The 17,558-nt window shown below is 40.5% G+C and overlaps 1 protein-coding gene across 2 annotated transcripts in view; it reads left to right on the plus strand.

Annotated features, from left to right (window-relative positions):
* LOC138707394 (uncharacterized) overlaps window positions 1-16,302 on the plus strand; it is a 447,965-nt gene extending 431,663 nt beyond the window's left edge. For both annotated transcript variants that reach the window (XM_069836756.1, XM_069836757.1), the window contains one exon: window positions 14,546-16,302. Coding sequence is in view for 1 of the 2 variants with exons in the window: in XM_069836757.1 (XP_069692858.1) it covers window positions 14,546-14,647 (102 nt within the window). In the remaining variant the exon portion in view is untranslated. The remainder of the gene's footprint in view (window positions 1-14,545) is intronic.
* Window positions 16,303-17,558: the final 1,256 nt, after the last annotated feature.

The raw sequence follows: 17,558 nt of genomic DNA on the forward strand, positions 1-17,558 counted from the left end.
CCGGAATTAGAGACTCAAATATTTTAGGTACCCAAAAATTTGGTCTAGAAAAAAGTGCGACGTATTTGGTGTATTTTTGCGGTGATCACTAGGGAAGATGCAGGGATGCTACAGTTAAATGGCGCGCTTCTGAGCCGCTTCGTTCTCCTTGTGTACAAAAAAAAACTGTTCTGGAAGTTCAAAATGACCATTTTTTTCAAATTTGCCAGCCTCTCCCGTCCATACGCGCAGGGATAGATAGTTGTCCTTAATACTGAGGATACAGTTGGACGAGCTGTATCCAACGCACTCATCGGCATTGTTGTAACCATGCGTGCTGCGGATTTATGGTGCCTAGAATGTCGGAGGAATGGTGATCACCTTTTTTTTTCTCGAAAATCGGAAGGTGATCGCGATTGCCATTTTGTCGCTATCATGTAAGAAGTGAATCAAGGGGGAATACAGGGCCACATCTCTTTCCTCGGAATGGCCATTATCTCCGGAATTAGAGACTCAAACATTTTAGGTACCCTACAATTGGGGCTAGAAAAAGGTGCGAGCGTGTTTGTGGACATTTGTGGCGAATACTAGGGAAGATGCGGGGATGCAGCAGTTAAAAGGGCGGGCCTCTGAGCCGCTTCGTTCTCCTTGTATAGAAAAAAGTCTCCTTTGGATGGTCAAAATGACCAATTTTTTAAATTTTCCCGCCCTCTCCCGTCCAAACGGGCGGGGTTAGATAGTTATCTTTATACTGAAAATAGTTCAACGAGCTGTATTCAACGCACTCATCGGCTTTGTTCTAGCTGTACGTACTGCGCAGTTATGTCGGCTAGAATATCGGCGGAATAGTGGTTTAAAACCTTCCCCTTTTTCTCTCGAAAATCAGAGAGTTCACGATTACCATTTTGAAGCTATCGTGTTAGGAGTAAGTCAAAGGGGAATACAGGACCGCATTCCGTTCCTCGGTATGGCCATTATTTCCGGAATTATAGACTTAAATATTTTAGATACCCAAAAATTGCTGCTAGAAAAAACTCTTCCGGATTTGGTGGATTTTTAGCGGTGATGACTATGGAAGATGTGGGGATGCACCAGTCAAAAGGGCGGGCCTCTGTGCCGCTTCGTTCTCCTTGTGTAGAAAAAAGTCTGTTTTCGTAGGTCCAAAATACCATATTTTGACAATTTGCCGGCCTCTCCCTTCCAAAGGCGCGGGGATAGAGTGTTGTCGTTTATATTCGATATAGAGTTCGACGAGCTGTATTCAACACACTCATCGGATTTGTTCTAGCTGAACGTAATGTGGAGTTATGGCGGCTAAAATGTCTGCGGAATAGTGGTTACACTTTTTTTTCTCGAAAATCAGAAAATTTTCGCGATTTCCATTTTGTTGCTATCGTGTGAGAAGTAAGTCAAGCGGGAATACAGAGCTGCATTCAGTTCCTCGGTATGGATATTATTTCCGGAATTAAAAACTCAAGTACTTTAGGTACCCAAAAATTGGGGCTAGAAAAAAGTGCGCCCGATTTCGTGGAGTTTTGCGGTGATTACTAGGAAAGATGCGAGGATGCTACAGTTAAAAAGGCGGGAATCTGAGCCCTTTCGTTCTCCTTGTGTAGAAAAAAGTCTGTTTTGGAAGGTCAAAATGACCATTTTTTGAAAATTTGCCGGCCTCTCCCATCCACACGCCCGGGGATACAGAGTTGTCCTTTACACTGCAGACAGTGTTGGACGAGCTCTATTCAACGAACTCATCGGCTTTGTTGTAGCTATAAGTATTGCGGAGTTATGGCGGCTAGAATGTCGGCGGATAAACACTTTCCCTTTGTTTCTTGAAAATCAGAATGTGTTCGCGATTGTCATTTTGTTGCTATCGTGTAAGAAATAAGTCAATGGGGAATACAGGGCCGCATGCCGTTCCTCAGTATGGCCATTATTTCCGGAATTAGAGTTCAAATATTTTAGGCACCCAAAAGTTGGAGCTAGAATAAAGTGCGACGGATTTGCTGTATTTTCGCGGTGATTAATAGGGAAGATGCGTGGATGCTACAGTTAAAAGGGCGGGCCTCTGAGCCCCTTCTTTCTCCTTGTGCAGAAAAATGTCTGTTTTGGAGATTCAAAATGATCATTTTTTTTTAATTTGCCGGCCTCTCCCGACCATACGCGACGGTATAGATAGTTGTCATTTGTACTGAAGATAGAGTTAGACGAGCTGTATTCAACGCACTCATCGGCTTTGTTGTAACTATACGTACTTCGGAGTTATGGAGCCTAGAGTATCGGCGGAATAGTGGTAAACCCTTCCCCTTTTTTATAGGAAATCATAAAGTGATCTCTATTGCCATTTCGATGCTATCGTGTAAGTAGTAAGTCAAGGGGGAATACAGGCTCTCATCCCGTTCCTCGGTATGGCCAATATTTCCGGAATTAGAGACACAGATATTTTAGGTACACAAAAATTGATGCTAGAAAAAATGCAACGGATTTGCTGGATTTTTGCGGTGATTACTAGAGAAGATGCGGTGATGCTACAGTTACAAGGATGGGCCTCTGAGCCGGTTCGTTCTCCTTGTGTAGAAAAAAGTCTGTTTTGGAAGTTGAAAATGGCCATTTTGTTTTTAATTTGCCGGCCTCTCACGTCCAAACACTCCGGTATAGAGAGTTGTCCCCTATACTGAAGATAGAGGTGGACGAGCTGTATTCAGCGCACTCATCGGCTTTTGTGTATCTATAAGTACTGTGGATATATGGCGGCTAGAATGACGGCGGAATTGTGGTCCCCCTTTTTATCTCGAAAATCGGAAATTGTTCGTGATTGCCATTTTGATGCTATCATGTAGGAAGTTAGTCATTGGGGAATAATGGGCCGCATCCTGTTCCTTGTTATGGCCATTATCTTCGGAATTAGAGACTCAACTATTTTAGGTTCTCTAGAATTAGGGCTGGAAAAAAGTGCGAGGGATTTGGAGGATATTTTCGGTGATTACTAGGGAAGATGAGGGGATGCTATAGTTAAAAGGGCGGGCGTCAGAGCCGCTTCCTTTTCGTTGTATAGAAAAAAGCCTCCTTTGGATGGTCAAAATGACCAATTTATGAAATTTGCCGCCCTCTCCCGTCCAAACGCGCGGGTATAGAGAGTTGTCCTTCATACTGAAGATAGAATTGAAAGAGCTGTATTCAACTCCCTCATCGCCTTAGTTGTAACTATACGTACTGGGGAATTATGGCGTCTTGAACGTCGGCGGAATAGTGGTTTAAACCCCTTCCCTTTTTTTTTCTAGAATATTAGAAATTATTCGCGATTGCCATTTTATTGCTATCGTGTAAGAAGTATGTCAAAGGGGAATACAGGGGCCATTACTTCCGCAATTAGGGACTCAAATATTTCAGGTTCCCAAAAACTGGGGCTAGAAAAAAGTGCGCCGGATTTGGTGGATTTTTGCGCTGATTACTAGGGAAGATGCGGGGATGATACAGTTAAAACGACGGGCATCTGAGCCCCTTCGTTCTTCATGTGTAGAAAAAATTCTTTTTCGGAAGGTGAAATTGACCATTTTTTAAATTTGCTGGCCTCTCCCGTCCAAACGTGAGGGGATAGAGAGCTGTGCTTCATAATCGCGATAGAGTTCGACGAGCTGTATTCAACGCACTCATCGGCCTTGTGCTAACTATAAGCACTGCAGAGATATGGCGGTTAGAATGTCAGCGGAATAGTGGTTCTCGAAAGTCAGAAAGTGATCGCGATTGCCATTATGATGCTATCGTGTATGAAGTAAGTCAAGGAGGAATGCAGGGCCGCATTCCGTTCCTAGGTATGGCCATTATTTCCTTAATTAGAGACTCAAATATTTTAGGTACCCAAAAATTGGGGCTAGAAAAAATTGCGACGCACTTCGTGGATTATTGCGGTGATTACTAGGGAAGATGCGGGGATGCTACAGTTAAAAGGGCGGGCCTCTGAGCCGCTTCGTTCTCCTTGTGTAGAAAAATGTCTGTTATGGAAGGTCAAAATGAACGTTTTTGGAAATTTTGCCGGCCTCTCCCGTCTAAATGCGCGGGGATAGAGAGTTGTCCTTTGTACTGAAGATAGAGTTGGACGAGCTGTGTTCAACTCACTCACCGTCTTTTTTGTAACTATATGTATTGCGGAGTTATGGCGATTGCTATTTTGATGCTAGCGTGTAAGAAGTAAGCCAAGGCTTTTAAGATACAAACTAGAATATTTCAAATGTTATTTTAAGTGATCGTTTCATTTAATTTAGTATATTCCCTGTTGTTGTTGTTGTTATTATTATTATTATTATTATTATTAGTATTAATTATTAGTATCATCATTAATTGTATTTTTAATTAATAAGTTTATTGTCATTATTGAGTGTAATTAGTTACCACTGCCACCGGGTATATACCCATTGCAGTGTGAATAAATACATACAAGGCGGAATACAGGGCCGCATACCGTTCCTCAGTATGGCCAATATTTCCTTAATTAGAGACTCAAATATTTTAGATACCCAAAAATTGGGGCTACAACAAAGTGCGTGGGATTTGGTGGATATTTCCGGTGATTAGTAGGGAAGATGCGGGGATGCTACTGTTAAAAGGCCGGGACTCTGAGCCGCTTCGTTCTCGTTGTGAAGAAAGTCTTTTTGGAAGGTCAAAATGACCATTTTTTTTTAATTTGCCGGGTTGTCACGTCCAAAAGCGCGGGTTATAGGGAGTTGTCCTTTATACAGAAGACACAGATGGACGAGCTGTATTCAACGCTCTCATCGGCTTTGTTGCAACTGTATGTATTACGGAGCTATGGTGGCTAGCATGTCTCGAAAATCAGAAAGTGTTCGTGATTGCCATTGTGATGCTATCGTGTAAGAAGTAAATCAAGGGGGAATACAGGGCCGCATCCCGTTCCTCTGTATGGCCATTATTTCCTTAAATAGAGACTCAAATATTTTAGGTATCCAAAAATTTGGTCTAGAAAAAAGTGCGACGTATTTGGTGGATTTTTGCGGTGATTACTAGGGAAGAAGCGGGGATGCTACAGTTAAAAGTGCGGGCATCTGAGCGGCTTCGTTCTCCTTGTGTAGGCAAAAGTCTGTTTTGGAAGGTCAAAATGACCAATTTTGGAAATTTGCAGGCCTCTCCCGTCCAAAAGCGCGTGGATAGAGTGTTGTCTTTTATTCTCAAGAGAGAGTTGGACGAGCTGTATTCAACGCACTCATCGGCTTTGTTGTAACTATACGTATTGCGGAGTTATGGCGTTTGATATTTTGATGCTAGCGTGTAAGAAGTAAGTCAAGGGGGAATACAGGGCCGCATCCCGTTCCTGGGTATGGCCACTATTTACTTAATTAAGGACTCAAACATTTTAGGTACCCAAAAATTGGGGCTAGAAAAAAGTGCGACGGATTTGGTGGATTTTTGCGGTGATTACTAGGGAAGATGCGGGAATGCTACAGTTAAAAGGGCGGGCCTCTGAACCGCTTCGTTCTTTTTGTGTAGAAAAAAGTTTGTTTTGGAAGGTCAAAATGACCCTTTTTTGAAATTTATCAGGCCTCTCCCGTCCAAAGGCGCGGGGATAGAGAGTTGTCCTTTATACTGAACATAGAGTTGGACGACTTGTATTCAACGGACTCATGAGCATTGTTTAACTATAAGTATTGCGGAGTTATGTCGGCTAGAATTTCGGCGGAATAGTGTTTTAGACACTTCCCCTTTTTTCCTCGAAAATCAGAAAGTGTTCGCGATTGACAATTTGAAGCTATCGTGTAAGAAGTATGTCAAGGGGGAATACAGTGCCGCATCCCGTTCCTCGGTAGGGCCATTATTTCATTAAGTAGAGACTCAAATATTTTAGGCACCCAAAAATTGGGACTAGAAAAAAGTGCGACAGATTTGGTGGTTTATTGCGGTGATTACTAGGGAAGACGCGGGGATTCTACAGTTAAATATCCATGCCCCTGAGCCGCTTCGTTCTCCTTGTGTAGAAAAAAGTATGCTTTGGTGGGTCAAAATGACCATTTTTTGAAAATTTGCCGGCCTGTCGCGTCCAAAAGCGCGGGGATAGAGAGTTGTCCTTTATTCTGAAGACAGAGTTCGACGAGCTGTATTCAACGCACTCATCGGCTTTGTTGTAACTATAAGTAATACGGAGTTATGGCGGCTAGAAAGTCTCGAAAATCAGAAAGTGTTCGCGATTGCCAATATGATGCTATCGGGTAAGATGTATGTCAAGGGGGAATACAGGGCCGCATCGCTTACCTCGCTATGGCCATTATTACCTTAATTAGAGACTCAAATATTTTAGGTACCCAAAAATTTGGGCTAGAAAAAATTGCGACGGATTTGGTCCATTTTTGCGGGGATTACTAGGGAAGACGCGGGGATTCTACCCGTAAATGTGCGGGCCTCTGAGCCGCTTCGTTCCCCTTGTGTAGAAAAAAGTCTGTTTTTGAGGGTCAAAATGACCATTTTCTGAAAATTTGCCGGCCACTCCCATCCAAAAGCGCGGGGATAGAGGGTTGTCATTTATACTGAAGACAGAGTTGGACGAGCTGTATTCAACGCACTCATTGGCTTTGTTGTAACTATACGTATTGCGGAGTTATGGCGGCTAGATTCTCGGAGGAAAAGTGGGAATTTTCTCGAAATCAAAAAGTGTTCGCGATTGCCATTTTTATGCTATCGTGTAAGAAATAAGGCAAGTGAGATACAGGGCCCCATCCCGTTCCTCGGTATGGCCATTATTTCCTTAATTAGAGACTCAAATATTATAGTAACCCAAAAATTGGGGTTAGAAAAAAGTGCTTCGGATTTTGAGGATATTTCGGTGATTACAAGGGAAGATGCCGGGATGCTACAGTTAAAAGGGCGAGCCTCTGAGCCGAATCTTTCTCCTTGTGTAGTAAAAAGTCTGTTTTGGAAGGAAAAAAATTACATTTTTTTTAAATTTTGCAGCTCTCTCCCGTTGAAAAGCGCGGGGATAGAGAGTTGTCCTTTATAATAAAGATAGAGTTGGACGAGCTCTATTCAGCGCACTCATCGGCTTTCTTCCAACTATACGTATTGCGGAGTTATGTCTATTGCAATTTTGATGCTATCGTGTAAGAAGTAAGTCAAAGGGGAATAGAGGGCCGCATCCCGTTCATCGGTATGGCCATTATTTCCTTAAATAGAGACTAAAATATTTTAGGTACCCAAAAATTGGGGCTAGATAAAAATGCGACATGTTTTGTGGATTTTTGCGGTGATAACTAGGGAAGATGCGGGGATGCTACAGTTAAAAGGGCGGGCCTCTGAACCGCTTCGTTCTTTTTGTGTAGAAAAAAGTTTGTTTTGGAATGTCAAAATGACCCTTTTTTGAAATTTAGCAGGCCTCTCCCGTCCAATAACGCGGGGATAGAGATTTGTCGTTTATTCTTAAGATATAAGTTACTTGGACGAGCTGCATTCCATGCACTCATCGGCTTTTGTGTACTATACATATTGCAGAGTTATGGCGATTGCCATTTTGATGCTATCGTGTAATAAATAAGACAATATGGAATACAGGGCCGCATCCCGTTCCTCGGTATGGCCAATATTTCCTTAATTAGAGACTCAAATATTTTAGGTACCCAAAAATTGGGGATAGATAAAAATGCGACGGATTTTGTGGATTTTTTGCGGTGATTAGTAGGGAAGATGCGGGGATGCTACAGTTACAATGGCGGGCCTCTGAGCCGCTTCGTTCTCCTTGTGTAGAAAATAGTCTGTTTTGGAAGGTCTAAATAACCATTTTTTGAAAAATTGCTGGCCTCTCCCGTCCAAAAGCGAGGGGATAGGGAGTTCTCCTTTATACAGATGATAGAGTTGGACGAGCTGTATTCAACGCACTCATCGGCTTTGTTGTAACTGTACGTATTGCGGAGTTATGTCGGCTAGAATGTCGGCGGATTTTTCTCGAAAATCAGAAAGTTTTCGCTATTGCTTTTTTGATGCTATCGTGTAAGAAGTAAGTGAAGGGGGAATACAGGACCGCATCCCGTCCCTCGGTATGGCCATTATTTCCATTATTAGACCCAAATATTTTAGGTACCCAAAAATTGGGGCTAGAAAAAAGTGCGACGGATTTTGTGGATTTTTGCGATGATTACTAAGGAAGATGCGGGGATGGTACAGTTAAAAGGGCGGGCCTCTGAGGCGCTTCGTTCTACTTGTGTACAAAAAATTCTTGTTTTGGAAGGTCAAAATGACCATTTTTTTTAATTTTTCCCGGCCTCTGCCGTCCAAAACCGCGGGGATAGATAGTTGACATTTATACTGAAGATAGAGTTGCACGAGCTGTATTCAACGCACTCATCGGCCTTGTGCTAACTATAAGCACTGCGGAGATATGGCGGCTAGAATGTCAGCGGAATAGTGGTTCTCGAAAAACAGAAAGTGAACGCGATTGCCATTATGAAGGTATCGTGCAAGAAGTAAGTCAAGGGGGAATGCAGGGCCGCAAACCCGTTCCTCGGTATGGCCATTATTTCAGGAATTAGAGAATCAAATATGTTAGATACCCAAAAATTGCTGTTAGAAAAAAAGTGTGCCGGATTGAGTGGATTTTTAGCTGTGATGGCTAGGGAAGATGCGGGGATGCACCAGACAAAAGGGCGGGAATCTGAGCGGCTTCGTTCTCCTTGTGTAGAAAAAAGTCTGTTTTGGAAGGTCAAAATGTTCATTTTTTTTAATTTTGCCGGCCTCTCCCGTACAAAAGCGCGGGGATAGAGTGTTGTTCTTTATAATCAATATAGAGTTCGCCGACCTGTAATCAACACACTCATCAGTTTGTTGTAACTGTACGTAATGCGGAAGTTATGGTGGTAAAATTTCGGCGGAATAGTGGTTACCCCTTTTTTCTCGAAAATCAGAAAGTGTTCGCGATTGCCATTTTGTTGCTATCGTGTGAGATGTAAGTCAAGCGGGAATACAGGGCTGCATTCAGTTCCTGGGTATGGCCATTATTTCCGGAATTAGAGACTCAAGTATTTTAGGTACCCTAAAATTGGGGCTAGAAAAAAGTGTGATGGATTTGGTTGATTTTTGCGGTGTTTACTAGGGAAGTTGCGGGGATGCCTCTGAGCCGTTTCGTTCTCCTCGTGTAAAAAAAAAGTGTGTTTTGGAAGGCCAAAATGACCATTTTTTTATTTTTCCGGCCTCTCCCGTCCAAAATCGTGGGGTTAGATTGTTGTCGTTTATTCTCAAGATAGAGTTAGACGAGCTGTGTTCAACGCACTCATCGTCTTTGTTGTAACTATACGTATTGCGGAGTTATGGCGATTGATATTTTGATGCTAGCATGTAAGAAGTAAGACAAGGGGGAATACAGGGCCGCATCGCGTTCCTCGGTATGGCCAATATTTCCTTAATTAGAGACTCAAATATTTTTGGTGCCCAAAAATTGGGGCTATATAAAAATGCGACAGATTTTGTGGATTTTTGCGGTGATTACTAGGGAAGATGCGGGGATGCTACAGTTAAAAGGTCGGGTCTCTGAGTCGCTTCGTTCTCCTTGTGAAGAAAAAAGTGTTTTTGGAAGGTCAAAATGACAATTTTTTTTAATTTGCCGGCCTGTCCCGTTCAAAAGTGCGGGGATAGAGAGTAGTCCTTTATACTGAAGACAGAGTTGGACGAACTGTATTCAACGCACTCATCGGCTTTGTTGTAACTTTAAGTATTACGGAGTTATGGCGGCTAGAATGTCTCGAAAATTAGAAAGTGTTCGTGATTGCCATTGTGATGCTATCGTGTAAGAAGTAAGTCAAGGGGGAATGCAGGACCGCATCCCGTTCCTCTGTATGGCCATTATTTCCTTAATTAGAGACTGAAATATTTTAGGTACTCAAAAATTGGGTCTAGAAAATAGTGCGACGTATTTGATGGATTTTTGCTGTGATTACTAGGGAAGATGCGGACATGCTACAGTTAAAAATGCGGCCTTCTGTGCCGCTTCTTTCTCCTTGTGTAGAAAAAAATCTGTTTTGGAAGGTCAAAATGATCTTTTTTTTTTTAATTTTGCTGGCGTCTCCCGTCCAGAAGAACGGGTATTGAGAGTTGTCCTTTATTCTGAAAATAGCGTTGAACGAGATGTATTCAACGCACTCATCGGCTTTCTTGCAAGTATACGTATTGCGGAGTTATGGCAATTGCTATTTTTGATGCTATCGAGTAAGAAGTAAGTCAAGGTGGAATATAGGGCCGCATCCCGTTCCTCGATATGGCCAATATTTCCTTAATTAGAGACTCAAATAAATTAGGTACCAAAAATTGGGGCTATATAAAAATGCGACAGATTTTGTGGATTTTTGCGGTGATTACTAGGGAAGATGCGAGGATGCTACAGTTAAAAGTGTGGGCCTCTGATCCTTTTCGTTCTCCTTGTGTAGAAAAAAGTCTGTTTTGGAATGTCAAAATGACACTTTTTTTTTAATTTTCCGGGTTCTACCGTCCAAAAGCGCGGGGATAGAGAGTTGTTCTTTATATTGAAGATCGAGATGGACGAGCTGTATTCAACGCACTCATCGGCATTGTTGTAATTATGCGTATTGCGGAGTTATGGCGGCAAGAATGTCGGCGAAAATCTCCAAAATCAGAAAATGTTCGCGTTTGCTATTTTGATGCTATCGTGTAAGAAGTAAGTCAAGGTGGAATACAGGGCCGCATCCCGTCCCTCGGTATGGCCATTATTTCCTTAATTAGAGTATCAAAAATTTTAGGTACCCAAAAATGGGGGCTAGAAAAATGTGCGACGGATTTGGTGGATTTGTATGGTGATTACTTGGGAAGATGCGGGGATGCTACAGTTAAAAGGGCGGGCCTCTGAGCATCTTCGTTATCCTTGTGTAGAAAAATCTTGTTTTGGAAGGTCGAAATGACCATTTTATTTTAAATTTCCCGGCCTCTCCCGTTCAAAAGCGCGGGTATAGGGAGTTGTCATTTATACTGAATATAGAGTTGGACGAGCTGAATTCAACGCACTCATCGGATTTCTTGCAACTATACGTTTTGCGGAGTTATGGCTATTGCTATTTTGATGCTATCGTGTAAGAAGTAAGTCATGGGGGAATACACGGCCGCATCCCGTTGCTCGGTATGGCCATTATTTTCTTAAATAAGGACTCAAATATTGTAGGACCCCAAAATTGGGGCTAGAAAAAATTGGGTCGGATTTGGTGGATTTTTCCGGTGTTTACTAGGGAAGATGCGGGGATCCTACAGTTAAAAGGGCGGGCCTGTGAGCCGATTGTATTTCCTTGTGTAGAAAAAAGTCTGTTTTGGAAGGTTAAAATGAACATTTTTTGAAAATTTGCAGGATTCTCCTGTCCAAAATCGCGGGGATAGAGACTTGTCTTTTATTCTGAAGATAGAGTAGCACGAGCTGTATTCAACGCACTCATCGGCTTTGTTGTAACTATACGTATTGCGGAGTTATGGCGTTTGCTATTTTGATGCTAGCGTGGAAGAACTAAGTCTAGGGAGAATACAGGGCCGCATCCCGTTCCTCGGTATGGCCATTATTTCCTTAATTAGGGTTTCAAATATTTTAGGTACCCAAAAATTGGGGGTAGAAAAAATTGCGACGGATTTGGTGGATTTTTGCGGTGATTACTAGGAAGATGCGGGGATGCTACAGTTAAAAGGGCGGGCCTCTTAGCCGCTTCGTCCTTTTTGTCTAGAAAAAAGATTGTTTTGGAAGGTCAAAATGACACTTTTTTTAAATTTAGCCGGCCTCTCCCGTCCAAAAGTGCGGGGATAGAGAGTTGTCCTTTATACTGAAGATAGAGTTGGACGAGCTGTATTCAACGCACTCATGGGCATTGTTTTAACTATACGTATTGCGGAGTTATGGCGGCTAGAATGTCGGCGGAATAGTAGTATGACACTTCCCCTTTTTTTTCTCGAAAATCAGAAAGTGTTCGCGATTGCCATTTTGATGCTCTCGTGTAAGAAGTAAGTCAAGTGGGAATACAGGGCTGCATCCCGTTTCTCGGTATGGCCATTATTGCCTTAAATAGAGACTCAAATATTTTAGGCACCCAAAAATTGGGACTAGAAAAAATTGCGACGGATTTGGTGGATTATTGCGGTGATTACTAGGGAAGACGCGGCGATTCTACAGTTAAATGTCCGGGCCTCTGAGCCTCTTCGTTCTCCTTGTGTAGAAAAAAGTCTGTTTTGGAGAGTTAAAATGACCATTTTTTGAAAATTTCTCGGCCTGTCCCGTCCAAAAGCGCTGGGATAGAGAGTTGTCCTTTGTACTGAAGATAGAGTTGGACGAGCTGTATTCAACGCACTCATGGACATTGTTTTAACTATACGTATTGCGGAGTTATGGCGGCTAGAATGTCTCGAAAATCAGAAAGTGTTCGTGATTGCCATTGTGATGCTATCGTGTAAGAAGTAAGTCAATGGGGAATACAGGTCCGCATCCCGTTCCTCGGTATAGCCATTATTTCCTTAATAAGAGACTCAAATATTTTAGGTACCCAAAAATTGGAGTTAGAAAAAAAGTGCTCCGGATTTGGTGGATATTTGCGGTGGTTACTAGGGAAGATGCGGGGATGCTAGAGTTAAAAGAGCGGGCCTCCGAGCCGCTTCTTTTTGCTTGTGCAGAAATAAGTCTGTTTTGGAATGCCAAAATGAACTTTTCTTGCAATTTGCCGGCCTCTCCCGGTCAAAAGCGCGGGGATAGAGAGTTATCCTTTATATAGAAGATAGAGATGGACGAGCTGTATTCAACGCACTCATCGGCATTTTTGTAACTATACGTATTGCTGAGATATGGCGGCTGGAATGTCGGAAATCAGAAAGTGTTCGCGATTGCCATTTTGATGCTATCGTGTAAGAAATAAGTCAAGTGGGAATACAGTTCCGCATCCCGTTTCTCGGCATGGCCATTATGTCCTTAATTAGAGACTCAAATATTTTAGGTACCCAAAAATTGGAGTTAGAAAAAAAGTGCTCCGGATTTGGTGGATATTTGCGGTGGTTACTATGAAAGATGCGGGGATGCTACAGTTGAAAGGGCGGGCCTCTGAGCCGCTTCGTTCTCCTTGTGTAGAAAAAAGTCTGTTTGGGAAGTCATAATGACCATTTTTTTTTAATTTTGCCGGCCTCTCCTGTCCAAAAGCGCTGTGATAGAGAGTTGTCCTTTATACTGAGGATAGAGTTGGACGAGCTGTATTCAACGCACTTATCGCCTTTGTTGTAACTATAGGCATTGCGGAGTTATGGCGGCTAGAATGTCGGCTCTTTATTCTCGAAAATAAAAAAGTGGTCGCGATTGCTATTTTAATGCTATCGTGCAAGAAGTAAATCAAGGGGGAATACAGGGCCGCATCCCGTTCCTCGGTATTGCCATTATTTCCGGAATTATAGACTCAAATGTTTTAGGTACCCAAAAATTGTGGCTAGAAAACTGTGCGACGTTCCCATTCTTCGGTAATGGCCATTATTACCCGAATTAATGGCCATATTGAGGAACGGGATGTATTCTTTTAATCCCCCATGACTTACTTCGGAGACGATATCATGAAAATGGGAATCTTGAAGACAAACTGATTATCGAGAAATAAGTACCAAGGCTTATAACTTCTATTCCGCCTACATTCTCGCCGCCTAATCTCCGTGGTTTGTGTATTGAGAAGAAAGCGATAAATGTGGCGAATAAATCTCCACTGGCTCTATCTGTAGTATAAAATTCAACTCTCAGTCCCCAGGCATATGGACGGTAGGAGGCTTGATACTTAAAAAAAAAATGGTCATTTTGGCCGTTCAAAACAGAATTTGTTCTACACAAGTAGAACGAAGGGGTTCAGAGACCCGCCCTTTCCACTGTATCATCCCCGTATGGTCATTAATATTCACGAATAAAATCGAGCATATCCGTTCCTCTTTTTTTGTAGTCTCGTGCTCTTCAGCTTTGAATTTTTTATCCCTTGCAGTGAGAGAATTCCTCTTCACACTGATTGTTGTTTGCCAATAGGTACTCTTCGACTTTAGAAATGTCAGATTTGTTCGAAATTGTGGCAATTAGTTTTGTTTTTGTCTCATCTGGATGCTCCTTTGTTGTAGTTTTAAAAAAATATATAATTTTTACTCATTATCTAATAATTCGTTTCATAATTATTTGGACATTTATTGTAGTAATAAGCTCATTGTACTTTGTATACGTTACACCATCTGCAGTGTCTTTTTCTCCTATTTCACGTTTTCTGACATTTATTATTCTTGCAACGGACAAAATGTAGATTTCAAATTGGGCAAAAGACTTCATTGAGGTACGAAGTCATAGTTCAAAATTGTGGCTATGTTGCGAACTGAAATTATTATTTTGGATTGAATGTAATTATTTAATTCCATGATTATAGTGATATATCCTAATGTGGGATATGTTTTGAATGTTTGATTTTCCAGTTATGAATATTTTTCCTTTGGCATTCTTCATTTGCTTTGTCTTGTTTATGTATTTCATGATGTCTTTATTGCTTTGTTGATTTGAAACATGGAGATATTAGATCTATAACATTGCTTATGTTTGCAGGCTGATTCCTCGGGTAGATGGCAGTATGTCGCTGGATTACCTGACAGTGATGTTTCGTTCTTGTCGCAGACTGGTGTCATATTTGCAGCACTGTCCTCGTGACATGATACAGCTGGACACATAGAGAGTCGCAATGTGAGGAGAAGGCAAGGTTGAAAGAGTGAGTGGTTTAGTTAAATAATACAAGTTCATTTCATTAAATGCATTATACACCTCAATTGCAATACAGATACGTGTGTGTGTGTGTAATATGTATAAAGGAATAGAGGAGAAATAATTCTTAACAATAAGAGATATACTGTAAACTGCATGAAAGCTAATTTCATTGTCAATGATTTTCAGTATCCAACATGTAAGAAGTGCTAAGGGGAGGCAAAGGTGAATATTTCAAAATTTATCCGATTTGTTTGAAATTGATCATGGATACTAAGTATGTTATTAGTAATGGACATACCAAGTTTCAACTTTCTAAGTACAATAGTTCTGTAAATATTAATAATTTTATAAAACTTTATATCGTTTGATATAAAATGCTCCATGCACCATATTGTAAGACATTTTCAATATTTCTTTTTATTTATATGTTCAGAAAATGTATATAAATAATGATAAGTATTAGTTTATTATGGGAATAATATAGTAATACAGTTATCTTGGTTTTAATTTCATACTTTAAAGGGACAAAAACAAAAAATTACATCGGAATATGAAATATAGTGTATAAAGATAATAAAAATGGGAAGAACCAAATTTTCTAATTTTTGTTCAAAATTTCACCTCTACCTCACCTTAATAGGAGGCTCACAGTATAAAATGTCGACGTCATTAGGCCTAGTATTTCATAAAGAGAAGCTGTTGAAGAAATAGATGATGAAGATGCAATGTGTAATGAATAACCTTCAGTATACTGACTATAACATTACAGGAGTGCTGTTATAAGTTTATTAAGCAATGTAGAAACAGGATGTATTTATTAAGTCTATTTTAACAAAGGAATGTTTGTATAATGTTGATGATAATTTTTAAATATACATTTGAATATAAATGTTTGACTATGCCCGTATACTTTGTATTTGATGACAATATAGTATTGTCAATATGAACAAAATGACATGAAGGAGGAATGCTTCCTGTGGACTCTTAGCTTGGAAGCGATCAGCAATTTGTACTTAACTAGTGAGCTAACATAACATGCATTTACGTCATTGAGTTCATACCTTACATTGCAATTGAGGCTAACTACACATGCGTATGACTAGATTTCAGTCTGGTGTGAACAGGGCGCACAGCTGAATAGGACTTAACACGTCCAGCGCCTGAGTGGTCCCTCGGGACTGCTATCTATATTTTTTTTGTGCGTGAAGGCAGTCCATATGGCTGTCAGCATCCTACTTTATTTCGCGAGCTCTACAGATCACCTGACGGCTGTGGTACCTATAGAATATGCATCGGACCGCTGGGCCCTTTTCTATCGTTGGGATTTGGATGGGGTTTATTATAGAATCATAAATCTAAACATAATAAGATGCATATCACTATGAATACAACATTTTATTTTGATCATTTGTAATGAACTTACAGTAAGATTGATACTAATGAATGAACATTGCAAAATATTCGAAATGCAGTTTTAAGTTACCGGTACAGAAAAATTACATTATAGAACCTTGTTTGAAACAGAGTAATTCACATTAGATTTTGTTTGACAAATAATATAACAAAATACAGTACTGAAACCTGTTTGAAAAATATTTATTCTCAATTCACTCTAGTCACACCCAGGTCACTCTTAACTCGCTCTCATGTTAATCCTAAACACTTGCAATTCACTCCCAAATCACTCTTAAGTCACTTTCCATTCACTGTCGAGTCGATCTTAAGTCACACCTAAGTCTCTCCCGATTCACTCTTAAGTCACTCCCAATCACTCTCGGTTCATTCTTAAGTCACTCAAAAGTCATTCTCACACGAGTCACTCTCGATATACCCCATAGTCAATCTCGATTCACTCCGAAGTCAGTGCCTAGTCACTCCCAAATCTTTATGTCACTCTCAAGTCAATCTTAAAACACTCCCAAGTCATACTCGAGTCATTCTTAATACACTCTCGATTAAGTCCAAAGTCAATTTTAAAACTCTCATAAATCAAACAACACACACATGACTCTCGATTCACTCTTAAGTCACACCTAACTTACTATGAAGTCACTCTCGATTTTCTCCCTAGTCACTCTTCATTCACTCCGAAGTCAATCTCGATTCATTCCCAAATCACTTCCAAGTTAATCTTACAACACTCCCAAGTCACACTTTAATCACTCAAGTCAGTCTTGAGTCACTCTTAAGTCACTCTCGATTCACATTCAAGTTACTCCCAAATCACTCTTGTCAGTCCTAAGTCAATGTTAAACACTTTCACGTCAGTCAAAAAATCACTCTTCACAACAAATTGATTCACAACAATTTTCAATTGTATAATATGTTCAGATATTACTAATTATCAATTTTTTTGGCAAACAGTTTACAATTATTTTATAGGCTATATCATGTGTATTATTAAGACGAGATACAGGTACCCATTTGTTTTGCAAGAATGTAAGCATATTGTGAATTTACTAATTGTTCACATACGCCATTTATACATACGCTTATTGTAATTAAACATAAGTCGATTGAATTTTTGTAATAACATACTGTATGTATTAGTACTCTTTTGTAACAATTGTATATGAAAATAAATACATTACACAAGGCAGGCCAACCTAATGAACTTGTAATCCTTTCAACGAAAGGAAGCATCTACGAATTATATGGAGGAATTAAAGTGATTATACGAAGAATTTTAACTCTGAAAACAAAACAAAAAATTAAGCATGATTTTTTATATTTGTCACTTCCACTTAACATGGCGTTGCTTTACTCACAATATTAATACATTTAATCCGCCCTGGCAAGATCAATTCTAATCGTCGAGACAAAAACATGCACTTTCCAAGGAGTGGGATACGAAGAG

The sequence above is a fragment of the Periplaneta americana genome, chromosome 10, assembly GCF_040183065.1.
Source record: "Periplaneta americana isolate PAMFEO1 chromosome 10, P.americana_PAMFEO1_priV1, whole genome shotgun sequence".
Lineage (NCBI taxonomy): Eukaryota > Metazoa > Arthropoda > Insecta > Blattodea > Blattidae > Periplaneta > Periplaneta americana.